This window comes from Aethalodelphis obliquidens, unplaced genomic scaffold (genome assembly GCF_003676395.1).
Source record: "Aethalodelphis obliquidens isolate GAN/ISIS:26980383/991018 unplaced genomic scaffold, ASM367639v1 scaffold48, whole genome shotgun sequence".
NCBI classification, from domain to species: domain Eukaryota; kingdom Metazoa; phylum Chordata; class Mammalia; order Artiodactyla; family Delphinidae; genus Aethalodelphis; species Aethalodelphis obliquidens.
The window spans coordinates 13,986,103-14,013,298 of record NW_020837992.1 but is presented as its reverse complement, the minus strand read 5'-3'; the positions used below and the strand labels follow the sequence as shown (position 1 = coordinate 14,013,298).

The 27,196-nt window shown below is 46.6% G+C and overlaps 1 protein-coding gene and 1 pseudogene across 2 annotated transcripts in view; one reads left to right on the top strand and one right to left on the bottom strand.

Annotated features, from left to right (window-relative positions):
• The window catches only part of CUNH1orf21 (chromosome unknown C1orf21 homolog), a 255,177-nt gene extending 235,750 nt beyond the window's left edge, over positions 1–19,427 (top strand). The window contains exons 7-8 of one of the 2 annotated variants that reach the window (XR_003427983.1): positions 11,437–11,755; positions 18,785–19,427. Coding sequence is in view for 1 of the 2 variants with exons in the window: in XM_027083040.1 (XP_026938841.1) it covers positions 18,785–18,808 (24 nt within the window). In the remaining variant the exon portion in view is untranslated. The remainder of the gene's footprint in view (positions 1–11,436; positions 11,756–18,784) is intronic. The other variant, XM_027083040.1, reaches the window with a different exon arrangement.
• On the bottom strand, positions 4,981–7,156 carry LOC113607550 (serine/threonine-protein kinase PLK1 pseudogene; annotated as a pseudogene).
• Positions 19,428–27,196: the final 7,769 nt, after the last annotated feature.

Below are 27,196 nucleotides of genomic sequence, written 5' to 3'. Positions count from 1 at the left end.
CCATTATCTTGTAATAACATAATGGAGTATAATCTGCAAAAACACTGAATCACTATGCGGTACACCTGACACCAATACAATATTGTAAATCAACTATACTTCAAAAGGAAGAGAAAGGAAGGAAGGAAAGACAGGTAGAGAAAGGGAGGGAGGGAGGGAGGAAGGAAGATGTGCACCAAACTATGCATTACAAACAATGTTGTAGCATTATTTCTAACGGAAAAACAGAATGCACTCTTAATGCCCATCAAAAAAGAGAATGGATACAGGCTTCCCTGGTGGTGCAGTGGTTGAGAGTCCGCCTGCCGATGCAGGGGACATGGGTTCGTGCCCCGGTCCGGGAAGATCCCACATGCCGTGGAGCGGCTGGGCCCGTGAGCCATGGCCGCTGAGCCTGCGCGTCCGGAGGCTGTGCTCCCCAATGGGAGAGCGGGAGAGGCCACAACAGTGAGAGGCCCGCATACCACAAAAAAAAAAAAAAAAGAGAATGGATAAACAATAGTTTAGTTAATTTTGTATCAACATGAATAAACCTCAAAAACAGAGCAGTGAGTGGAAAACATGCAGAGGATACAGTATGATGCCCCTCATATAAAGTTTGAAAGCTTTCAAAATCGTATCATATATTGTGCATGAATGCCCTACGTGTATAGTAACGTGCATAGGAAAACATACATGGGAAAGACAAATACCAATTTCAAGAAAGGGAGGAGGGAGGGAGGACGGGAAGTGGCACAGGGGAGGGTTAACAATGTCTCAGTCTTTTAAAAAATTAACTGAAGCAGATATGGGGAAATAGGGTGTGTGTTTGGAAAATATTCCCTATACTCTTTTGTGTGTTCAAAAAAAGACCTCATGCCAGTGACCAGCTGCAGCTGGTTTAGACTCAGAGGCTACCGCCAGCCACGGATGAGACACCAAAGCTTTACAGGAAATGGACATCACTCCTCTCAGAGCTCTGGTAGCTTTGGAAATCTGTGCTTCATCTCATATATTTAGGTTCTCTTCTTTGGTTTCCCCATACAGAGGGCAGATCCCCTGAAGTCCCACAGCCCCTAGCAGTGAGCTGCGCATAGAACTGGACTGGACAAACTTTTTTTTTATTGCAGTATAGTTGATTTACAATGTCTTAATTTCTGCTGTGCAGCAACATGATTCAGTTATACATATATACATTCTTTTTCATATTCTTTTCCATTATGGTTTATCACAGGATATTGAATATAGTTCCCTGTACCATGTAGTAGGACCTTGTTGTTTATCCATTCTGTATAAAATAGTTTGCATCTGCTAATCCCAAATTCCCAATCCATCCCTCCCCCATCTCCCTCCCCTTTGGTAACCACAAGTCTATTCTCTAGAGCTGTGAGTCTGTTTCTGTTTCGTAGATAGGTTCGTGTCGTATTTTAGATTCCACATATAAGTGATATCGTATGGTATTTCGACAAACATTTTGTGGTCTGATTTCTTTCATCATTTTCTCCCTGAATGAAACTCTATCAATCACTTCATGTAATTCCCATTTGCATAACACACCCTGTCCACATGCATCTCCCTCCAGGCTGCTTGGCCCACCTGGGGCCTCACACATGGCCCCTCAGACTTGCCCACGACTACTTCCCACAAGGCTCAGAAACCGTGGTCTGCAGTATAGAAAACGTTGAGGAAGAGGTTTAGCTGGTATGGAGTGAGGCTGAAGGACGAGAGAGAATCCCGCGTGCTGGAGGCAGGAACTTCCTAAGACTTAGTGAGTTGTTCAGCACAGTTCCAAACATCAGAGGAGAAATGCCTGCCAGTAGCTCTCCTTCGAACCTGGTTCCCCCAAGAGTTTTATGGCTCAAACAAATGGCGTTAACGGGATAAATGCTAGGGGTGAGTAGGGCTTGAGGATCACACACACACACACACACACAAATAAAAGAGAAGGTATCACTTGGACAAACGTCATTGGTTCATTCTAAGACAAGCTTTCATTAACGGTCGACTCTGGGGGGGGTCTCAACAGGGGCTTCACATTGGGTCACGTGGGGGAGCTTTTCAGACCACCAGCGTCCAGACCTCAGGTCACTTAAGTCAGGATTTCTGGGAGCGGGGCTGGGCATTTTTAAGCATCTCCCCAGGCCACTGTGAGGCACAGGGAGGGTCCCCGGGCTACTTGTCCACCTAGCATGCCACTGAGATGGGCACCAGCAAACAGAGCTGGACAGAATAAACCCTGCCCCCAGGGAGCTACAGAACAGCAGGGCGTGGGTCTGTACACACACTCCAAGGGGCTGTGAGAGCCCAGAAAAGGAAGCACTCAAAGCTGCTACCAATCTCGATGGTGAGAATGAGACAGGAAAGGCGGGGAATGTGGAGGACTCCCAGTGACACATGAAGGTGAGTCTCTCTTGTTGATGGGACAAGAGAATGAATCAACCCCTAGAAGTCGAAGAGCTCAGGCTAGGGAAAGGCCTCAAGGGTTCATCTGGTGTCCAGACACAATTTTGCTCAAGGCATTCCAAAGAAAGAGAATTTCGTGAACACACCCATCCTGGGCAGGAGGTTTACCTCTCATCGCTGACCTCAGGCAGAAGCCTAAGCCTGCTCCTACCTTGTGGTGTTCCTCACCCAGCTGCCCTCAGCCCTCGGTACACCCCTGGCTCTGGGAGATGCCTTCAGGATAAAACACAGCGTCTAGGGAATGAGTTCCTTCCCCGCAAATTGACAAACCTCAGGGAAGGCAGATTCCACCCCCAGAAAAGCGGGGTCCCTGGTTGCAAGGGACTGAGGGCAGTGGCTGCTCGTCCTCTCTGCAGCATCTCTCAGCTGAATAAAAAGAACAGGATTTACACACCCAGGACGTTCCGTGGGGCAGAGCTAGAGTGGGGTGATGGGTGGTGTTATAATGATTAAAATTGAGGCTGCAGTGGTTGAATGCCTGGTGAGTTTGGGAATTGCCGGCTGGGATGTTACCCAAGATATATGCATCCCCCCATGTGGGTCAGACGGGCTCACGGCTGGAATTTCAAGCACTTGCTCCAATTGTTCCCGGAGTTCTGGTCATTGATATGCTCGGCACTTGGTCACTGACCTGACGCAGGGTTCTTGTGGTTTGCTCTCATATCTGGGACTGAGAGCCTTGAATACAACCAGTACAGACAGGATCCAATAAAAAGCAGCTGTAAAGGCTGACCTGCCACCACCCTGCTTCCCAGGGCCCCAGCTGTGGGGTGAGGCTGCTGGGAGGGAGGGATGCTGGCTGGTTTCCCCACAGTCCTTTTGTGTCAGCTGAAGGCTCCCCTGAACACTTCCCGTCTGCTACAAACCAAGGCTGGGGCCCACCGGGATATGAGTCTCCCATGATCAGACTGGAATACAAATGGAGTCGCCAATTTAAAGATCAGGTTAGATGGCGTGGAATGGGAGGGGCACACAAGGAGAAACTCCTTTCCAAAGCCCCGTCATTCTACGTGTGAAAATTCAAGTCACTAACAAGGCTCTGTCTGTTTTCAGTTCCCACCCCCTCTTCCCAGGCCCTTGCCCAAAAAAGGAGAAAAGGAAGCTTTAAATCGTCACCCTAAATCCTCTTTTATCTTTGACATAATCTGCCAGGATTTGTGCCCCTGCCAATGCAGTAGGATTCTGGTGCCCCACGGCCCCCTTTGACTCCTGCCAGGGCCCATAAACATCTTCCCATTCCCACCCCTCCTCCCCCCAGCACACAAGTGGAAGGAAAAAGCTTGAAGATTTTCCAAAATATAAGTAAATAGAGTCATTGGGATAAGTAGGAAGACCTGGGTAAGCAAATCTCTTCACATACTGAAACTTGGTCATAGTCAGAGCTGAGTTCCCTCCCTCAAGTCCCAGATGAGATGAGCTTCTTAGCAGAAGCTGAGTCTACCAAACACTGGCAGAGTCCACATCATTGGGGGGAAGTGTGACATCAAAGCCATCAACTGGTCCCCAACTGATCCATCCTCCTAATAGTCACTGCCACATATGGAACAGAGACTAAGTGTTCTCTCACATATTCTTCCAGATAACCCCTATAAAGTAAGTTCTGTTCCCTCATTTTACAGTTGGGGAAACTGAGCCTCAGAGAGATTGAGTAACTTGCCCAAGGTCATACAGCAGTATGTGGTAGAACCAGGATCAGGTCATCTGACCCAGAGGCCTGGCTTATAACCATTCGGCCATAGTGCCACTGACATGCGTGCCTTGGGTCAGCGTGCCATGTCATCTCAGTCTGGTCATATTCTTTGCCTGGGCCACCATTGAGCCAGCTTCTCGAACTTCTTTCCAGTGTACTGTCGCCTTCCCTTCCTTCAGCTGAAACAGGTACCCTAAATGTGTCTCTCCTGGACCGAATCCACGGAGTGCTCCTCACTAGTGGACATATGCTGCTGTGAGCACATGAAAGGGACCCCAGGCAGCCCTTCCCTCGCAGCACCTACCACAGGGGGTTCCTTGCTTTTCTTCCCTCCTTCCTCCCTTCCTCTCTCTCTCTCCCTCTCTGCCTTCCCAAGCTTTCGGCTAGCGTTTCCAGCTTTTCTACATGCCAGCTAGATGAGCCATCGGAGTCGGCACTGGTCATTCAAAGGAGGTCTTATAAATTCCATCCTCTTCCCCGAAGACCATTCCTGACAGACCTGTCCCCATGACAGGGTCACTGTAGCATTCTCAGGGCCCTGTCAGCTGAGAGGGTCCCACAGCTCTCAGCAGACGACCATCTTTTGTCAAAGGCACTTTGTGAAGGACTTAATGCGTTGTCACTGAATTTGTTTACCATTGCTACATGACTTATTGGGCTAAGAGACAATGAAAGCAGGCATCCCATATAGCCCATATAGCCACCTCTGCACAGCACCTCCAGAGTACTCAGGTCTTGCCGCTAACTGGCTGAGCGAGGTGGCCACTGAGTGCACATGACAACTAGTAGCCAATCAGCGCTCCCCGCACCTTTTTAAAAAGATTCACGCATGTTTAATGTGTATACTGCCAAGAAAAAGACAGTCCTGAATTCAATAGCAGTATTCTGTACAATTCATACGGTGGGGTTGAGAGGGAAGGTGAAGAGGCCATAGAACCTACACCCCAACATGTACAAAAATAACTTAATAGCAACTCCCACCTGCAAGGAAGACATAGCTCTATTTCCAGCCACCCGGTCGGAGTGAGGGGACATATCACAGAAAACCCAGCACAGCGGGGGCTAACCCATAGGGGCCCAAGGGGCTGGTGGGGGTGAGGACAGGCAGTAGTCCTGGGAGGGGCTGTGAGGAGGTCCTGAGGCGATTGTTGGCTGAGCGAAAGCTCAGCAGCTTGTCCACCATGGGCGGGCATAGAAGAGCTGACTTGCCAGACTCCTGGGGCGGCTGTGCTCCTCCAGGATATTCAGGCAGTACTTGTGGAAATCCGGCTTCTAGTCGATGTAGGTCACAGCTGCCATGCTGGGCACAGGACGAGTTTGCTGTGGTCCTGGAAGACGTTGCAGGATGCAGGGTGATGGTTCTGTGCTTGCAGAATCAGGTAGGCAGGTAGGGTTGCTGGACTAGTTCATCACCTTCCCATGGGTACCCACCTTCAGCAAGTGTTCACTCATGTGGTTTTGGAAGTACTTGGAGAGCGATCTTCGTGGAGGAGTTAGGATGGGAACTCATGGCGAGGGAGAACTCTGCACCACCATGCTCTGTGAACCACAGACTGTCACCAAGGCACCAGAGGATGAGGTGAGTCCAATCATCGGAGAACACGGCTGATGCCCGAGGCTGCACTTGTCCCAATAGTCCCCCACTTGCTGACTCAGAAGAAGGGGATGCCGGAGGGATCCTCAGCCTCCTCTTGCCTCACCAGCCCCCTCTCAGAGGGCTTGGAGGCACTCACGCTATGCAGCCACTACAGCTGGTGGTGCAGTGGTTGGGGAGTGCAGTGGCACTCTCTGGTCTCCTGGACCACTGGAAAGAGTTTCCCCAGGGAGTCTTGGGCATAGAGTTCTCTAGGCCTTTATTTAGGACTGTGAGTGGCTTCCTGTTGCTGGGATCCAGGCTTCTGAGAGCGATTGAATACCTTGATGGAATGGTGGGGCAGGTAATGGGAGATGGGCTGGGATGTAGCCAGAAGTAAAGAACTCGTCTTGAGCTGCTCATGAATGATCAGGTGGGCAATGCGACCTGTCTGCGGCATCTTCTGGAAGAGGGAGGTGGCCACGGGGTTGATGTGCTTGGGAATCCTGCATACATTCTTCTTGATCCAGAAGTAGGTCAGTTTTAGGCAGGAGATCTCAAAAGGTGATCTACCCACCGACAAGGTATATATCAACATGATGCACCCAATAGGCCCCCTGTCCACCAGGAAACGGTGCCCTTTCTTGCTCAGCACCTCAAGAGCTGTGTATTTAGACAGGGTTTCCTTCTTCTGCTCCCCATCATATTCACCTTTGGTTGCCGGGCCAGATCCCCTGTTTTCACCTCCAGATCGTCATTCAGGAAGAGTTTGCCCAGCCTGAGGTCCCAGTGATCAACCTGGTTTGGGTGCGGGTACTGGCAGCCGAGGACCATGTGCTGCAGGTAGCAGCGGACCTCGGGCTGGGTCGCCGCCTTCCTCCGCTGGTGCGGCTCCAGGGTAATCTTCGGCAGCAGCAGCGCCCCAGCACCACCAGTATAAAGTTCGTGTCCACGTGCATCTACGACTCCGTGCTGGAGGGCGAGAGGGGAATGAATAGACATCTCCAAGGACATCTTCTCCTTCCGGTGCGGCCTGAGCATCCGCGACTCAAGCAGGATCTTGCGGCCAAACGTCTCCTTGGCGTCCTCATCCTGTCAGAGATCTCAAAGCACTTGGCGAAGCCGCCCCTGCCCCAGGAAGCGCCCGGCAGGCCGCACCGCCGACCGCGCGGCTCCACTAGGACCTCCGGGATCTCTTTTGCCTGCTGGATGGCGGTCGGGGGCCCTGGGAGCCACAGCTCCAGAGATCCCGGCTTTCTCCGGTGGGCTGGTGCCCGCGCCAGCGTCTCTGCAGCGCCGCCGCGCTCGTGCTCGTGGAGTTGCTTGACTGCCTCCTGGCAGAGGTTTGACAGCGCTCCGCTGCTCCCCGAATCAAATGCTGCACCGGGACTGTTGCAAAAGCCTCTCTTCTCTCTCTCTCTCACTCTCTCTCTCTCTCTCTCTCTCTCTCTCTCTCTCGCTCGCTCGCTCGCTTTTTTTTTTTTTTATCACAACCGGGTAGGAAGAAGCGGGGCAGGGGTGGCTCAGGTACCCTGGGCGGCCCCGCCCCACGCGCAGCCTCCAGCCCCAGGACTGGGTCCTCCGGCAAAGGGGAAATGTAGGAAAGGTGGCTTTATCAGATTAAGTCTCACTAGTGCAAATGCTCAGTCTCCCAGCCTCTGTGAGCAAGGCGACCAGCCTCCTGTGTACACAGTGGTTTCCAGGCTGGTAGGTGGTTGTTTTTCCTCCAAACCCTTGGCTAGCTCGGCCTCTCACCCGAGGGCTGTGGTTTGGGGAATGTTTTGACTTGAAACATTCAGGCCCCTGGTGGTATTTGGAGTTGTGAGACCCTTCTGTGCTGAAAGGAAAAATGAATGGTCTATTTAGAGACTGCTAACAATTCACAGTATAAAGCGCGGGCAACAATTCTGCTGCCGACAGGCTGGGTTTCTCAGGGTAGTCCCTGGGGAGCTGGCTGGGCGGCACTCATGGCCCCTTCTCTGGGTATTTCATCTGGAAGACCCCCTGCTAGGGATGGCAGTGCTTCCAGAAAGCCTCTGCCCTGGCTTTTTCTGGGCCTCTCCTCAATCGCTTCCCAGAACACGCTCCTCCTGGGGCCTGTGCTTGGGCTGTGAACGAGACCACTTTTCCTAAATCCGGTGAACTTTGCTCTTGACAAAGGAGGGAAGGGTGGTTATTTGGGAATGCCTTGAAACAGCTTCTCTGGGGTTGGAGTTGTGAGATGTTACCTATCACAGACATAGACAGAGTTCACCTGGGGGAAACTGCCTTTCCTCTCAAGGACAAAACACACTCCCGGGTGTTTCTGTCACCAGGGCGATGCCTCTTTCCATGGCATCCTAGACTCAGAAGAGAAGGTGAGAATCACAGGCTTCGAAATCAACACCCAACCTAATTAAAAACTGAACAGTTTTCTAAAATACCAAAGCTTGTTTCAAAGCTTGACCAAATGAGGAATGGTGTTCATCTAATTTAGCAAAATGAATTCCTTTATAGATACAAGTAATCCCAATCAAACTCCGGATAGGCTTTTGTGTAAAAATTCACAAACTGATTCTGAAGTTTATATAGAAATGCAGAGGATCTAGGATAGCAGAAACAATTTTGAAAACGAAGAATGAAATTGGAAAACTAACACTACCTGATTTGAAGACTATTTTTAAGCTACAAAAATAAAGACAATATGGATTTGGACACACACACGTAGCATAGGCACACAGTATAGAAAGATAGATTAATGGAATAATATGAGTCCAGATGTGGGCCAACATGTGTATAATCAACTGATTTTAGACAAAGGTGTCAAGGTAGTTTGATGGGGTAATTTGATGCCTTTTTAATGCATTGTGTTGGTATGTGATTGGACATTCATATGCCTAAAACTAACATTGACCCTTACTTCAAACCACATACAAAAATTGACTTGAAACGGATTATAGTAGTAAATGCAAGAACTAAAATTATAAAGCTTCTGGAAGAAAAATAGAGGATAAAACTTTGTGACCTTGGATTAAATACAGATTTTTAGCTACACACACACAAAAATCATATATCATAAAAATAAAAATTGATAAATTAGATCTCATCAAAATTTTAAACTCCTGCTCTTCAAAAGATAGTGTTAAGAAAAATGAAAAGACAAGGCACAGACTGTGATAAAATACGTGTAAAACACTCAGCCAATGGGGGTGCCAAATCATACCCAGTCTGCAGTTTTTTAAAAAGTTAAGCATCCCCGTATCATAGCACCCAGCAATCCCATTCTAAGGTATTTATCCAAGAGAAAGGAAAGCATACATCCACGAAAAGACATGTACTCTTAATGTTCATAGAAGCTCTATTCATAATCACCAAAAAGTAGAAACCATTCAAATGCCCATCGATTGGCGAATGGTTTAACAAATTATGGTATCTTTGGTATAAATTGGTAAAAAAAAAAAAAAGTTGATAAATGGATAACTACTGAAACTGATACATGTAGCTGTATGGATGAATCTCAGAAGTATTATGCTAAGTGAAAGTCAATCACAAATGACTAAATATCAAATGACCATTTATATGACATAATGGAAAAGTCAAAATTGTAGAGACAGAAAGATCAGTGGTTACAAAGGGCTCGGAGAGGGGAGAAATGGCAAAGGGACATGAGGGTACTTTTTGGAGCAATAGAAGTGTTCTGTATTTTGATTGTAATGGTGGTTACGCGACTGACTATATACCTTTGTCAGAACTCCTTGAACATATATTGAACACTTTGAAAGGGTGAATTTTATGATATAGAATTATACCTCAATAAATCTAATTTTTAAAAAATGAAATCCCCAAACCAGTTTTGATTAATAGAAGCTCATGAATTTGGATCCCCCTTATCCCTATTTAGTAACAATTTATACCCACAGGAGCCAGAGTTTATACTTGCTCCATCTAAGTGGTTGTTTTAAACCTTTAGTATCCTACTAGCAGGAAAGAGGGGGGATTTGTAGGATGTTACCGTGTGCCTGGCAGACATCATGCTGGGCATTTGCATGTGATTTTATTTGGTTCTTGTTATGGGCTGAATTGCGTCCCCCAAAATTGATATGTGGAAGCCCTAACCCCCAGTACCTCAGAATGTGACTATGCTAGGAGATGGGGCCTTTAAAGAGGGGACTGAGTTAAAATGAGGCCATTAGGGTGGACCGTAATGCAACCTGAATGGTATCCTTATAACGAGGAAATTTGGACAGACAGGGAGACACCAGGGTTGCGTGGGCACAGAGGGACGACCATGTGAAGAGGCAGCAAGGGGGTGGCCATTTGCAAGGCAAAGCCTCAGGAGAATCGCAACCTGCCAACACCATGATCTCAGACTTCTCACTTCCAGAATTGTAGGAAAATTAATTTCTGTTGTTTAAGCTATGCTGGCTGTGTGTTTTGTCTTGGCAGCCCTCGTGGACTAAAACAATCCTCCCAACAATCTGAGGTGAGGAAGGCAGGAGGAAAAGCTCTGTGAGTGCTGGTAGCTTGCTCAACTCCAGTGGCTGGTAGGGCAACCTGGGGAGAAACACAGAACTGACACCCAAAGCTCACCACCACCTAGATTGCAATCGTTAGGAAATCAGAGCTGGTTTCTTCTCATCCTTGAACAATCTGTACTCCTTTTTCTCAGTAAATGTTGAATTGATGTAAATAGTTAGAGTAACAAGATTTCAGGATGCAGGAGAGACCTACTTTATTTATTTTTATAAATTTAGTTATTTGTTTATTTTGGGCCGCGTTGGGTCTTCGTTGTTGCGCGTGGGCTTTCTCTAGTTGCGGCAAGAGGGGGCTACTCTTCATTGCGGTGTGCGGGCTTCTCATTGCAGTGGCTTCTATTGTTGCGGAGCACGGGCTCTAGGCATGTGAGCTTCAGTAGTTTCGGCATGCGGGCTCAGTAGTTGTGGCTCGCAGGCTCTAGAGCGCAGACTCAGTAGTTGTGGTGCATGGGCTTGGTTGCTGCATGGCATGTGGGATCTTCCTGGACCACGGCTCAAACCAGTGTCTCCTGCACTGTCAGGCAGTTTCCTAACCACTGCGCCACCAGGGAAGCCCTTGTCAATGTTTTTAAATAGACAAAAGGGGGGGCAATAAACAGGAAAGGCCCGCAGTCTCTTCCTAGTACCAAGTCCCAGGGAACACATTCCAGGTGAGGAAAGGGATTCTATTTACATTTCTTTCCCTTCTACCACCAACTTATCAGCTTTAGATCATTAAAAAGTCACAGGGGGGCTTCCCTGGTGGCACAGTGGTTGAGAGTCCACCTGCCGATGCAGGGGACACGGGTTCGTGCCCCGGTCCGGGAAGATCCCACATGCCGCGGAGCGGCTGGGCCCGTGAGCCATGGCCGCTGAGCCTGCACGTCCAGAGCCTGTGCTCCGCAACGGGAGAGGCCACAACAGTGAGAGGCCCGCGTACCGCCAAAAAAAAAAAAAAAAAAAAGTCACAGGGCCATTGTGTTTCTATTATATTGATCACAACTTTTTTTGTTCGCAAGTGACGGAAACTTAAACTCAAGCAAAAGAACTAGCAAGTGCAGGAGCAGGTTCTTTCTATGTTTCTGTGTGTGTGTGTGTGTGTGTGTGTGTGTGTGTGTGTGTGTATCTATCTATCTATCTTTATCTATCATCATTTACCTAGAGTCTGTCTATCTAGGGTTTTCTTCCTTCAAGAATAGCCTCATTTTCTCCTACTATAAATAGCTTCCTCTTTGCAGTCAAGGAAGCCTGCTTCTTTGGATCCATCCACATAAAAATCCCAGGAAAAGCCTCTGATGAATTCTGCTTGGATCACATGCCCACTCCAGACCAAGCCCTGTGACTGGTGACCAACCCGGGTCAAGTGTCCTCCCATGATGAACAGCGCCTTGACTGACAGATCCAGGAAAATAAGAGAAGTGTTCTCCCAAAGGAAGAGATGCTGAGGAAAATCAAACCACACGTCACCCCACGGCAGCCTTGCAGGTGTCCCAGGCAGCCAGGTGCCATGTGTGGGTGGACACGCTGACATCATATCCTCATTCAGCGTAGGAGAAGGTAAACGTTGCATATGCATTTTTCATTTCTTACTGTAACCTCTTTTCTGGGTCTCAGTTTCTTCACCCGTAAAGTGTGTATGTTGGGCTAAATTCACCTTTAAAAGTCCGTTGCAAATATGACCTTCTAGTACTTCTGAGATATTTACACTTAGAGTCTTGCTAACATCTGAATAATGGAAATGTCTGTTTCCTTGGTTGATTAATTCATGAGGTAGTTTTGGATATTTTAACTTTGTTGTTGTCAGTCCTTAAAAAAAAAAACTTAATCTGTTATTCTGCAAAGAAATCTAATCTTCTTCCAAAGAGCATTTTTCAGTCTCATTCAGAATCTTGATTATTCGGATCATCATCTTTGAAAGAATGAGATATTTGGGGGTGAAGTACTTTAGATCCACCCCGATTTTTAATTCTTAGCCCCAAACATTTTATTATTTCTAATCTACCCTGGAAGCTGCAGGAAGGGAAATCATTGCTCCCTCAGATTATCTGGAGCCCCTTTGACCTTGGTAGAGAATAGTATTCCAGGAGGGGAGGTCTCTGAGCCTGAAACAGTGGCTGTGTTATATTTACTGAGTATCCATCCTGTGCTTACGAAGTGCAAGGAAATCGAAATCACTGACGCGTCAGCGCTTCACAGTGGTGTGGGACTCTGTGCCTCTTCCAAGCCTATCCGTCTGCCCTACTCCCACCCCCACCAAACCTGGGCCAGAGCAGGACAGGTGTAGAAAAGAGGGCCCAAAAAAAGGAAAATGACTTACGGTCAAGCGCTAGATGGTAAAACTTGAAATTAAAACCCAGGTCTTCTGACTTCTCTCTAGTTCTCCTTCAACATGATCCTCCTCTGTCTCACCTTCACCTCCAGCCACATTCAGAGCCTCCTTCTCCAACACTTAAAACCAAGCCCAATCCTTCCTCACCCTCAGCTCCCAAGACCTGCTTAGTAGCGCCACGACCCTGACCACCTGCCATGCTGGGCCTTTCAGCCTTGCCTCCCACAAACATCTTGAGTGGGCAGCGTCACTTCCAGGCATCTGTTGTGTTTGCAGAGAAAGCCCTTTCCTTAACCCAAGCCTAATAATCCCAAGTCTCACTCCCCGAGGGATCTTCTAACAGCCAAGCCTTTGTTTAATTGTGGAGCCTGCCCCCACCCTGAAGTGTGTCTCGGCTCTGTCTGAGGCTCCCCACCTACAGCCCCACTCCCCTGCACACAATGGAAGACCTGTGGCTTTCTTTCACACCCCTGAGGATGTGACAGCGGATGCTGGGGCCGCCTGCCAGCCCCTGGGGCTGCAGAAGCTTCCGCTGGCTGGCTGGGGTGACAGGCAAGGTCAGCATCCAGGTCGATCCTGGACCACAGGGGCTGCCACCTGTTTGGTGTTTCCTAGATCACTGGCTCAGGGAAGGGGTGACCTGACTTCTCCCAGAACCTCCCCCTCACATCCAGCAGAACCTTATTCCTCAAAGATCACAGCTTTCTTCAATGGGCTTGAGTGGCCAAAACCTGATATAGCAACAGAAACTTTCCAACTTGAGAAGAACCCCCAATTGTCCTCCCATTCATTCTTCCGAAGAGACTAGTACAAACCATAGCTAACTGTCCATTTCATAATTTATTTTTTCTTTCATAATAATATTGATTGGACTCACTAGATTCTTGGCAAATTAATGAAGCTGGCATGCTTTTTCAGGACCTTCATTTTCCTCATGTCTCAAAGCCCATCATAAATGCTCCCTCATCCAGGAAGCCTCTCCTACAGTTTCTATTTTAATTCAGTTTCATAGGACATAGAACCCTCAAGGGTTTGCTACTCACCGCTGTCTCCTCCACTCAGGCCTTGCCTTGGTGACTGGTACTGCAGCTGACTCTGTTATCACTAGACTAGACTTGGACGGAAACATCCAGAAGCAGAGTTTCTAATTCTCCACTCCTCATGCAGACGCCCCCAACCCATCAGCCTTTTGAAGCCCATTCCTTCCCACAGGACATCTCTACCCTCAGTCACAGAGTACTTCGCCAAGAAACCCAGTCTGTCTTTGTCCTGCTGGCCCTGGCCTTCTGAAAGTGATAACCAGATTAGTCTTAACGAAACACCATGATGGTGCCATGCACTGACTCAGAAGCATGCATTAGTTTTCTACTGTTCATAGAATTTTTTCAGTCGTTCATCAAGGATTTGTTGAGCACCTACTATACTAATTACTCTGCAAGACCCTGGAGATATAAAAGTGAGCAAAATATAATTGCAGTCTAGATGGGAAGACAAAAATAGGCAAGGAAAACCGTAAGTATAATTGGTGCTGTGCCAGGCACACAGAATAGGAGCACCTAGGCTGGCCTAGGAAGGCTTTGTCAGGCAAAGTGGAGGAAAGACAGATAAGCTGAATAAGACCTCCCTTACCTGCGTTCTGTGTCCTTCCATCCTCCAAGCTGTCCCCACTAAGAGTGTCTGCTCTGAGTATGCCACCCCGCCACCAACTTAAACACATTGGCCCCCCTGCCTCCCTCCTTCTTCCTCTAGTCTAAATGGTTTTTCCTGGTGTGGAACTTAAATCTACAACTAAATGGTGAATTCCAGCAGAGCAGGACAGGCAGTCTTTGAGCCAAGTTCAGCTCCATGGTCTGCAGAGGACTGGTTTAAGTGCTTGGAGTAAGTACTCTGGCAGAGATGGTCAGTGTTACAGCCAGGCAATGGTTGCCCAGCTAAAGATGACATTTCCCCACCAATCAGAGGGCATGTAAAAGTGGAACATGTAAAAGTGGAGGTGCACCGCTTCCGGGTCTGGACCTTAATGATGCTCCTCGTGCTCTCCTCCATGCCCTCATCCCTCTTCTCCTGGCTGACAGCCACATGGGGCTGTGGCGCTGCCTTGATCATGACCTGCACAAGAAATCAATATCCTGGTCCTTAAGCCGTTGTATTGTTGGCTCTGTTTGTTGGAGGCTTACCACACCTAATACAATTTCCAGCATGCCGGCTTTCTAGCTTCCATCGCAAGCATGGAAAATCTAGCAACGCTATGCCTGCAATCTTGCAGGGCCACAGTCAGCAGGCCATAAGCCCCAGCCAGGCGCAGACCCCACGGTGCCCAGTGAGGCTGAGAGCTGGTGCCCCTGCCATGGCCCTTGAGCTCTTGCTTTTCTGCCCCTGTACTCTTCCCCATGAACTGCCTGATTCTCGCAGGCACATTTGCAGAAGCGTTTGAGCCTCAGAGCAGAACATGATTCAGAGAGTCCTGTGGCTGATGGTCCATTTGCCTGGCTCTTCTCTCAGGAGTTTGTCCTGTTTTAAAATCTAAACCAGTTATTTCACCCCTGTTTTAGGACCTGGATTAGACCCAATGTCTCCCCCACAACAAATATTCTATAATAACCCCTTTATGTTCCTTAAATTAATATTATCCATCTACATACCATTCTAAAAATCAGTATAATGCCCTAATGGAATGTAAAGGCAAAATAAAACCAAAGTCGCTTAGGAGAACATCAGATGTGTTTCAATATGTAAAGGTTTGGTGCGACTGTGTCAGGAGCCAGCAGGAAGTAGTCAGATCCTCCCGTGCGGAAATCTGACAGCTGCAGACACAGACCGGCACAGGTATGTGGTTTTGGTAACAAATACCACAAGTGTCATTGCCATCAGGGATCTGATTCTTCCAAAAGATGAACAACTCTTGGTAAAGGCCCAAACAAAACAAAAGTCTGTCTTTCCTTGATTTTCCACAACCGTTAAAACGTGAAACAAATACTCTCTATGTTGATGAGTAAAATGGAGTTCAGGTTTACTCTCAGACCATTCCACACACATCCTCTGCTGAGAATACACAGAGGGGCCCCAAGTAGTCATGCAGGGCAGGGGCAGTTCTTGGTTGGGGACACCAGCCAGAGCGTTTCAGCCTGTCCAGCATCTCTGCCCTTTCCCACTAAATGGTAAGATCATCCCAGGCCACTGTTAAGACAGCCAAATACACTCGGGCATTTCCAAAGGTCCCCGTCCAGCAATTCTTTCCCCATGAGAACCACTGCTTCAAACCCAGAAGATGCACGAGAGGCGACGGCGATGTCGAAGCAAATATGAATCTGAATCGAGGCATCGCCTCATCTCGATTTTCTGTGACTCTCTGGACTTGGTAGGCTTGCGTTCAGCAAAGCCATGGGCGATGGTCAGAAAGGACTGTGCTGGGGCCCGCGGTGAGTGCGCTGCTTTTCCCTCTGACTTGGGAGAGGAGGAAGTGGCCGCTTTCTCCTTGCTCCCCTGGAAACGCGGCAAGACAAGCTCTCCCTCCTCGTTCCTGTGTTGAAAAAGGAGGTATAGATAAAGCCAGAGTCCGAACCTGAATGAAATTCAGTGCTCCCATCCCTCTCATCTCCTGCCTATTAAGAGCCTCTTGGAACGAGTCACATTTGAGACGTTTATTCACCACCTCTGAGAACGGGTTCACCTAAAATAGTTCCCGGGCCATTTTTCTCGGCTGCTGTGATGCTGCGCAGCCCAGAGGGACACCGGTTTCTCAAAGAAATGTGCGTTCAATCTGGTTCCACCCGGGCTGAGGTGGAGCCCAGAGTCAAAACACCAATCGGCTTCTCACAAACTTAGAAAACATGGCATATGAACACTTCATCCTCTGGACCCTTCCCCAGGCACCAGCCTCTTGGCTTCTCCTTACTGAAGAAACCCCCTACTTTCTCCTCAGGCCTTGGTGTTGTCTAAGCTCTTATATGGCTCCCGGTGGCCTTCTGGACAAGTGCTGCAGTGGTTACAGATGTGTGCAATGGAGGAACAGTGACAGAGAGAAAGTGAGCAAGGTGTACTTCTCAGGACCCTCCTTGGTCCTCAGATCCAATCCCCTCTGAGCAAATGTCTCACTTTCCTCATTTCATGCCATTCCACCACCTCATTTCCTCCTCTGTCCAAAACCATCTTTAACTGTCTAATGGCGAAGGATCTGACCTGACAGGACAATTAAATATTAATACCGTGATTGAAGAGTCTGTGTGGAAATCAATTAAAAATAGGACATGTGGAGCTGAGACGTTTTCAATCTATTTTTTTCTTTCTGTCAGGAAAGCTGTGGAGCTCAGACCCCGGTGCCCTGGGGCTGGGATGGATCCCAGAGAGCATCCACACCTTCTGCCCGTTGGGTACCCGGTCACCACCCTCCTCAGGTAGGGCAGGTGAAGGGGCTGATGTGGCCTTTCTCCTGCCAGGAAGACGAGCAGGGACTTGAGCGCAGACCACCCCCTCCATCAATCTCCTCCAGGACAAGATGCCGCCCTCTCTGGCTCCCGTCCTGTGCCAGCTTTCATCAGATGTTTGTCATTATTTGCTAGTTTTGTTTATACCTTGTTCTTGAATGTGAGGGAACACATTAAGGGCAGGGACTGTCCTCTTCATCTTTCCACACAGATCCCCCCCAGTCCCTGGAATCTGGTGCACAACGAATAATTGTTTGTGAAAAGAATCAGGAGGGCAGAAATCTGCCACTTTGTTACTACTTCCTGTTTCCAGCGGTAAATCTGTTGAAAAACAATTAAAAGCTCAATTCTTCTACTTTCTTCCAAGTCGACTTGAGGTGGCGTATGAGTGACAATACAGTGTACTCTGAGAAAGTCCAGAACAAATGAGGATTTATTTCTGTAAAAAAGAAGAGAGGACAGCTTCTTCCAAACCCCTGACACAATGTGGTTCTTAGGTAGATGGACCCCAAAATAAATTCATCGCCAAATAAGATCAGAAAAGGCATCAAGATCCATTGCAAAATAAAGGCTCTGGGACACTCTGTGGTCAAGAAATCCACTTAACATCCTTTAAGTTGGCATTTCCCAAATTTTGTTTTGTGGAAACGTGTTAACATCCTGTAGAACCAGGCAAAGGCTGGCCCAGCAGATCTCTAAGTTCCCTTTCAGCTCAAGTATCCCATAGTTTTAGGTCTTTAAAAGGCAACAGTAGGAACAAGGAATTTGAAATCAGAACACTTAAGCTTTGATTTCAAGCACTGCCTCTCATTAACCGAAAAACCTGGGTAAAGTCAGTCTCTCAGAACCTCAGTCTTCTTATCTGTGAAATGGGGATAATGATGGTATCTGTACCATTATGCTGCTTTGAGGATCACATTAGGTAACTAATGTATGCTAAAGCAATTTATAAACTGGACATGGCAGATATATATCAGCTATTACTATTATAAATTAAGAACAAAACAGAACTAGAAGTTGAACCTGAACAATTTCTTATCACCTAGTCACCTGCTGGAAACTGGTTTCCCACAGCCCTGACTGCTCTTAATACTTCAGAGTAAAGACACATATTTTTTTAAATGGAGCAAATCCCTTGAATTCTTTCTTTTTCTTTTTCAGATCAATACTTTCAACATCATTTCAATTTAGTATTTGTGCCAGGAAAGGAAAGAAATTAAAAACAAACAATGATTTGTTCTTCTATGCAGTGACCCTCCAGTTGAGTGAGTTTGGGGCTTTTCATTCAATGCCAAATGCTGGTGGTCAAATTAAAAACAGAGTACAAGACAAAGAAGACACTGATGGAGAAGAAATTCATTGCTGAGAACCAAATTCCACTACAGCAAGTTCAATACAGACAGTCCTAAGACACAGTTCTTCAGCGGGAAAAAATTGTCCTGCTGCGTTCAGAACAGCTCTCTTCCCGGGTAGAAGGAATGTTGCTTTTTCACACCTCGTGCTGGTACCTGTGAGAGTCATCCTGGCCCAGACAACACTTTCCTGTCTTCTGCACATAATAAATAATATAAATTTATGCCATGAAAAAAAAAATCACATCCCAAATTCTTCCACCTTGTTTGTTTATTTTCCTTCTTGGTCTTTACTCAAAACATGACTCTTGGCCAGTTCAAACCTATTTGTGCAATGTGTTTAGTTTTTAAAGAATTGTTTCTTTAATGATACAATGAAGTTGAAGGTCCAATATTGAGTCTGCATGATGCAACTTTCTAACTGATTTTTTTCTGTTTTTTTTTTTTTTTTTCTAACTGTTTTTTTATCTGAATATTTCAGATTCTGATTGAATCACTGACTTAACATTGAAGGATATTCTCGGACAGGCTGGTTCTCAGCAGCAACTGGAATTCCTCAGAGAAAATGTTACAATTGTTAAGAAGTGAAGTAGCTCTCCTCCCAGGGCAAGATGTGGCCCTGCAGGTACAAAATGATGGTATCAGGATTGGGAAAACATGGTTTCCTGCATTTTATTTGATTTATGGTATAAAATCAAAAGCACAGATTCTGCATTTCTAAAATGTTCTGGTTGATGAAATTCTGCTCATAACTTTTATTTCTTTCAATTTTATGAAAAATGTGGTGCATTAGCACAGGGAAGAAAATGTAACCTCTCAATATTGCTGAAACCCAGGAAGGTCTCATTCAGCAGTACGTGTTTGTGTGAACTTGGACAAATCTCTCCAAAATAGAAAAGTTCCACTGGTAAACTGTTTAGAAATGAATTCTCTGAAAAAAACTGCAAAGATATTCTGCTGTTTCATCACTTGCTGATTTTCTCCCATTGAATTTCATATCCTATTTTTAAACTGTTTCACCTTAAGATGACAAAGCAGAGCTTTGAAAATAATATGGAGTCCATTATTTTAATTTGCCTATTAAAGTAACTTGTCTCTTAATTCGCATTAGATTCAAAAAACAATGCTGGTATGTATGCTTAGTCCTTTATGTTTATTTTCCAGTCAATTCTTATGATTTTATAATATAATTTTTATTTTCCCATTTTTCAAACAAGGAACCTCATTTTTTGAGAGTTTAACTCTTTAGCCCAAAGATGTGCAGTAACAACAGCCTTGGTATTGAACCCAGTGCTGTCTGATTCTACAGCCTATGGCCCCCCTCTGTACCTCATGCTGACTTTCTCACAGCTAACGATACATCAAATTCTGGAACGGAAAGGAACCTCAGAGATCATTTGCGGAAAACTCCATTTTATGTGAGGAATTGGAGCCCAGAGACATGAAATGATTTGCTCAAATTCACGTGGTTATTTACGTGATAAGAGCCATCAGCACCTTCTGACTTTTCTTTCAGAATTTTTCTTGCACAGTAAGCACTCAGTGTGAGCTTTTGTTGGGATTTCCCTTCCCAAATGAAACTAGCTTTATTGTATTATATTATATACATGTATATATATATATATATATATATATATACACACACAAATGATAAAAACAGCATTCACGCTTGAGGATCTGTTTCAACACATAACATTTCTGATGCCAAATGTGTGGGTTTTCCACACCAAGCAATTCTCCAGTTCTCTGTGGAGACCAACAAGGTATCCTCCGATTTAATTCAATTCTGACACTAACTTCCTGGAGTGAGTGCAGACCCCAGAGGTCAAGGGCTCAGTCCCACCAGACTCCCCCCATTCCACTGCTTCAAATGCTAGTCACAACTAGTAGGTCCCCAGGTGACCCGCACTTCTATCTGACTTGGCCACAAATCACGGGTTCCCATGACCCCTTCCTCCTCGGGTTTGAAAATTTGCCGGTAATAAATGGCTCTCAGAACTCAGGGAAGCAGTTTACTTACTATTACCAGTTTATTACAAGCTATTATAAAGGATACAAATGAACATCCAGATGAAGAGATACATAGGGCAAGGTCTGGAAGGAGCTTCTTCTGACCCTACAGAGTTTGGGGTATATCACCCTCCTGGCCTTTGGATGCGTCTCCAACCCAGAAGCTCTCTGAACCCCATTTTCTTTGGCCGTGCCGCACGGCTTGTGGGATCTTAGTTCCCCGACCACGGGTTGAACCCGGGCCCCAGCAGTGAAAGCCAAGGCTTAACCACTGGACCGCCAGGGAATTCCCCTGGATCCCATTGTTAAGGACTTTTATGGAGGTGGTATTACTTATGCACAATTGATTAAATCATTGGCAACTGGTGATTAACTCCATTCCCAGCCCCTGTCTCCTCCTAGGAGGTTAGAGGTGAGCCAGTGATCTGTGAATCCTTCCAGCACACAGACCCTATGCCTCTGATCCTTGTGACATGTTGGAAGAGAGCTTGCTGTGTGCATCCATTCTTCATCTCCTTCCCACAGCCTTCTCCTTGGGCAAGGATTTCTCTCCAACTGTGAGCTTCTTATTCACTTACACTAATAGGTCCTTGTCACTCCAGTTGACAAGTGTCCCCATCTCCTGCACTTTAATCCTCTAATCCAGTTATTTCTGTTTTAGGAGCATAAACAAAGCTCTTCTGGTTTGCCCTTTTGGTTCCCCATTGCTTAAGCTTCCCTATTCCTCCTTGCAGTTAAAGCAAGAGAAATCAGACCAGGATCTCAGCTCATGTTAATCCCTTTCCATTTTTGCAAAATCGACTAATGCTACACGAGCCCTCAGAAGCATTTTCTTCAGGACTCCACCACTTTGAGAAGCAGCAAAGCTTGTCTTTGTGTTGTCCCTACCAGTGGTGTGCTGCTAAAATACATACATAAGGAAAGAAACAAACAAATAACCCTGATTTGTAGCTTTGGCTGATTTCCAATTTCTGTGGTGTAAATGCTCCCCTTGTGACAGATTTCAAGCAACCAATGGTTTTATAACTTTTACCGCCAGGCTGAAAATTTCCTGAGTATTTAACAATTGGCTTTTGAGAGCATATAAGAGCTGACTCCAGCACACCACTGGCAGGGCTGCCCTCCAGTTCTCCAGGGCACTCCAGGGAATGCCCACCTTGTTCTCCTTGCATTGTCATTGACTGACACAATTCTATCATTACTGAGCACTCACCATGGCCCACACTCTCCTGGGGACATTGCATACCTGATCTCATTTAATCCTCACAAAATCAACTATCCCTAGCTCCACTTCGTATGTCATGGTTATGCTGGGAGAATATCACCCTCCACTTGGCCTGAGTGAGAAGTAAAACATGGGACACTACACCTGTTGGGCAAAGCAACACACCCCGCTCAGAAATATATTTTTTAACACAATGAGTTCTTTTAAGCATCATGTTTTTCCATTACAAAAGTAATGAGCCACTTTGTAAAGAAAATTGGAAAGCAACTATTCATTCTCATATATTTTTAGAATTATTTGGTGTCATGGTAGTGTTCAGGATACATTGCATTTTAAGTGTGGGATATAGTACAGTAGCATGCAATACGATACCAATTCTATTTTAAAAATATATATATATATATAAACGAAATACCAGAAATAAAGAAAAAAGAAAAAATGTCTTAACAGTAGTCATCCCTGAATAGTGGGAAGTAAATATTTTTCTTATTTTCTTTTTTACAGTTTCTGTATTTTCCATAATTAATGCATCAACATGTATTACAATTTTAATGAGAAAAATATAATACGTATGATCTTAATTTGGACAATATAAAAATGAAATGGGGCTTCCCTGGTGGCGCAGTGGTTGAGAGTCCGCCTGCCGATGCGGGGGACGCAGGTTCGTGCCCCGGTCCGGGAAGATACCACATGCCGTGGAGTAGCTGGGCCCGTGAGCCATAGCCGCTGAGCCTGCGCGTCCGGAGCCTGTGCTCCGCAACGGGAGAGGCCACAGCAGTGAGAGGTGCGCGTACTGCAAAAAAAAAAAAAAAAAAAAGAAATGAATTGAGACAATTGTCCTCTTCTGACTTGAAAATCTTTCCATTCTGATTTAAGGTAATGTTTTTGCAAGAGATTTAATTTAAAAGAAATAGCACCAATGAGCATGGGCTCTGTAGTTCTCTGCCCAGGGAGGTATCGGGTACTCTCCCTAGCGCTTAACCCTCAAGTAACTCTCCCATGTGCCTCTTTATATTATCTCTAATTTTCACAAAAACCCTGAAAGATGAATATGGTTAATCCCATGTTAGAAATGATGAAACTAAGAAACTCATTCTCCATGAGGACAGGTGTTGTCTCAAATATCATGTCGCCACAGAAAGCATCTTTGTATGGGAGGCCTAATGGTCAAGAGCATGGCCTTCCACCAGGCAGCATCAAGTTCTAGGCCTGGCACTGGTACTCTCGGGTACATCTCCATGGGCAAGATGCTGAACTAAGCTTCCGTTTCTCATAAAATAAAGATTAAAAGCTAATTTCCCTTAAAGGGTTGTTGTGAGAATTAAATGACATATTGTTCAAAGCCCTTAGCACGATGGTTAGCTAGGTTAGCTACAGGCTGCCGCAGCGCTGAGGTTGGAACATGGATATATCTGGCTACAAAGTCCACAGTCTCCACTCTGCAAAACTTCTTTTCTCCAGCAGGACTCCTGTGAGGGTTTTGTTTTTTTTCATCTAGTTCAGGGAACTTTGACTTGCTTCCAGCATAGCAGCCCCAACCGTCACCAGGCCCCGTTTTTGTCTATGTGAGGTAAGGTGTTTGCCGGGGACCTGGGGCTGGGGGCTGAGGGCTGGGGATTGGGGGCTGATGGCTGGGAGCGGCCTTCTCTTCAGCCGTGTGGTCTCCCAGGAACCTGGGGGCTCAGGATCCTTCTGCCTGGCAGGTGGATGGAGCACAGGACCAGCTCTCTCTGTCCCTCTAGGAACTCCTTTCTCTCTCCAGGTCGAGTCTCCTCCTTGCTGACCAAGCATCTTGAGCAGCTGGATTTCAGCTGCGTCCTTTCCTCTGGGGGAATCTCTGCCAAGCTGTCAGGACCTGAATTTCCGTGTTTACCCTTTCCCTGTTACACCTTCCTCAGGCAGGTGGCTTCGCCCGCCGGGCACCAGAAAATGTCAGAGCGCTGGCTGGGAACACGCCATCCCGCTAGCGAGCAGGCAGCTCCCATGCTCTTTAGTCTCTGGAGCAGCCCTGCCAATTAGCTTGTACTCTGCCCACATGCCCAGGGCTAGAAGGGAAGCAGGCCACGCTAAGCAAAACCAGACAATGGGCTCCCAGGACACCGACGGCGGCGGGAGCACCTGCTGTTCTCTCCTCTGGGATGAGGTCGGGGTGGGCTTGGAGGGGGGGCTTGCAGGGAGGGGGTCCAGCTGTGTACTCGCCCCAGGAAGTTCTTCCTCCACATTCCATTTGGGGCTCCAAGGGGGCTGCCCAGAGGAAGGGGGTGGGAAGGGGATCTCTCCGGGCCCGGACGTGTTGGCGCTCACACCTGGGGGCAGTCACATGTCTGTTCAGCCAGGAAGAATGCCTTTAGAGCAGGGCTGTGGCTTCTCCATCTCTGTGTCCTGCAGGGTCCCCGAGACTGCACTGGCCACTGAAACGGTGCAGGTGGAGGGCAGTGTGTGCGATGGTTGAGGACGAGAACTGCGCGAGGGACGCGGGTGTGGGCTCTCGTCCCACCTCTCTTGCTCGCCCGCCCTGTAATCTCAGCTACTTGGCTTCTCAGGCAAGGTTCCTTCCTCGAAAAAGCAGGGAGAATAAAAATGTCTACCTCACAGTGTTACTGTGAGGATGAAAAGCAATGCAATGTGGGAACACTTGGCACATAGAAAGCACTCGATAAATTGTGGCCGTTTTATTTACAGAATCCATGTAGTCTCTGTTTATAGATTTACTGGACTCTCTTCCGGGATGAAGAAAAACATAAGCCTTACCAAGGTAGTATTTTATCTCCGAGGGTAACTAAAGCACCAGAAGTCAGAAGACCGAGATAAACAGGAAGATGTAATGAACATTCTCAGAGACCCCTCAGGTGTCACACACTGGGCTAGGTGCCTTACGGGTGATATCTCATTTTATATGGCAGGTAATATTTCTGAAAGATCAGGCAGCTAAAAGTCAGACAGCTTGCTGCCACATTAAAGAAACAAAAGAAATGTTCATACTAGAATGCCTGCTGTGTCAAGACACCTAATTAGAAAACAACGTCATAATGAATAGTAGACTGGGACGTCCCTGGTGGCGCAGTGGATAAGAGTCCACCTGCCAATGCAGGGGAAACGGGTTCGAGCCCTGGTCCGGGAAGATTCCACATGCTGCGGAGCAACTAAGCCCACGCGCAAGAACTACTGAGCCTGCGCTCTAGAGCCCGCGAGCCACAATTACTGAGCCCGTGTGCCACAACTACTGATGCCTGCATGCCTAGAGCCCACGAGTCACAACTACTGAGCCCTCGTGCTACAAGTACTGAAGCCCGCGCGCCTAGAGCCCGTGCTCCGCGACAAGAGAAGCCGCCGTAGTAAGAAGCCCGTGCACCACAATGAAGAGTAGCCCCCGCTCGCCTCAACTAGAGAAAGCTCACACTCAGCAACAAAGACCCAACGCAGCCAAAAATAAAGGAATAAATTTTAAAAAAATTTTGTTTAAAAAAAATAGTAGAGCAAGTCTCCAACTCTGCCAGAAGAGCTAAAATAAATGTGCCAACAGGGGAGTCACAGAGTAAAGTCAATTATCATCCTGGTGATTCCGCTGATTCCACGTGCACGACTCAGAGGTTTGACAGAACTAGACATGTGTTGGGTCTTGGTGTCATGCTAAACGGTAGTGCTTCCAGACACACTTGTCATATCGCCGAGAGAATCTCGTTCCAGTCGGAGATCTTCACGTCTGTTGAACTTGTCTAATTATGAAGAAGCATCATGGTAACTCAAACCACCAAAATAAAACGCTTTGACAATGACGAAGCAACAACGGGATGTTGGATTTATAGAGAGATTTTTATTTCCAGCTCATCGAGACATTTTACAAAGGAAAGGTAATCATTTCACAAAGATTATCTTCACCTTCCATATTGGGACTTAGAGACATAGTCTTACAAAGACAGTCCTGGTATCATTCATTCATTCATTCATTCCATCTCTCACTTATTTTTCCATTCATTCAACCATGTGAGTTGAGTGCCGTTTCCTAATGGGTAGAGGTAGGGTGAATAAAATGCCAAATAAGAAATGGTACCTTCCTTTAGGAGCAAAGTCTGTTAGGGAATAACCCAGTGGCAAAGACTGGCAGTTGTGCAAACAACTGTGAGCCAGGTTTATGCTAGGATGGGATGTCTGTGCTAAGAATTTTGACATTTATCGCACAGGGGATGATGGCACGATCGAAGGATCGTGGGCCTGGGTGTGAGCATTCTAGGAGCAAGTGGTATGCAGGATGGAGGAGAGGCAAGGAAGCCAGTGAGGAGGTGAGTGCAGTCACGCGTCTTGGAGTCTACTCCCACTCCCTGGCTGCCTCACTATCAGTTCCCTTCTCCACCCATGGCATCCAGGCCTTTCCTCCACCTCTTGGCTGAAACTATATTTCCTATGTCATGAATGAACTTCTCCTGGCCAAAGCCCAAAAACTACTTTCCCAGTTTTGGCTTATCAGATCTCCCTACCCCACTTGCGTGGTTAGCCACTAACTCTAGCTGGAGACGTTTCTCCGAGCACAGCCTCTTGCTGCTTTATCTCCTACTTCTCCCGGAGGCTGCTGCTGATGGGCAAGATTTTTCATGACTTGCCCATCAACAAGGCATGGTGTTTGTAAGTCGCATCTAAAACTCTCCCTGGGAAATGTCTTGCTCGTAGTTGCAACTTCTGCAGCTAAAATCCCTCCTCTGTAGATCATCTATTAATAAAGAGAATCTGAAAATGAGGACTCTCTGAGGGAAATTTTTATCACACAGGTGGTCTCAGCATGATATTATCATGAACCCATCTCTACTTATCTATCTTAAGATGATTTGGGGTCAGATAAACAACATCCTCCTCCACTTTGCCCTGGTCAAGCTGTACTGGGGCCTATGGGTGCCTACCATTGAACTAGTAGATTGAGTAGTTAAGAAGAGCAGTATGCAGAAGGAGACTTTCTTTCTGAAAGTCTTTAGAGAAAGATCTAATCTTCTGGGTGACTTTTTGATGAATGAAGGTCATTTAAACATCATCTCTGGGGTTTTAAAACTATGTCTGGTCCCTCAAGAGATGTTCTGCTTCTCTCTGGTCTCCATAGTGAATTGTTGACTAAAACACGAAGGGAAGCTCCATGGGGGTTGGAACCTCACTTTGTTCATTGCTGTTTGCCTAGGACCTAGAAAAGCACCTGGTACAGACTACGGACTCATAATTAGGTGCAGAGTGTTTCATGTTTGGGGAGAGGCAAGTGGTCCCCACGTGTTCCTGGTTTGTCAACACAAGGGAAATAACAATAACAAAAACTTTGGGTAAACTGTTGAGATCATGGATTAAGAGAATTTAGAAGAGGTCACTTTAGGATTTATCAGCTTCAAATCTTATGTAAACTTATTATGGCCTCCAAAAAACTTGAATCTTTGTGGGAGGCCCAGGATTTGGCAATTATAACCACGAATGAGGTAAGACCCTGGGACATAATCAACCAGGCACGAACTGGCCAAGTGTAAACACGGAAGCTTAAATCGAGACAGACACCTTTCTTCTTTCAACTCTTTGAGCTCAGCACAAATGTCTTGAAATTTGAAATAGATCACAGGCTCCTCTCTGGTTGGATTTTGATCGTGTCTTCTCATAGAGTTTAGTTTATTTTAAAGCCTAAAAAAAAAAAAA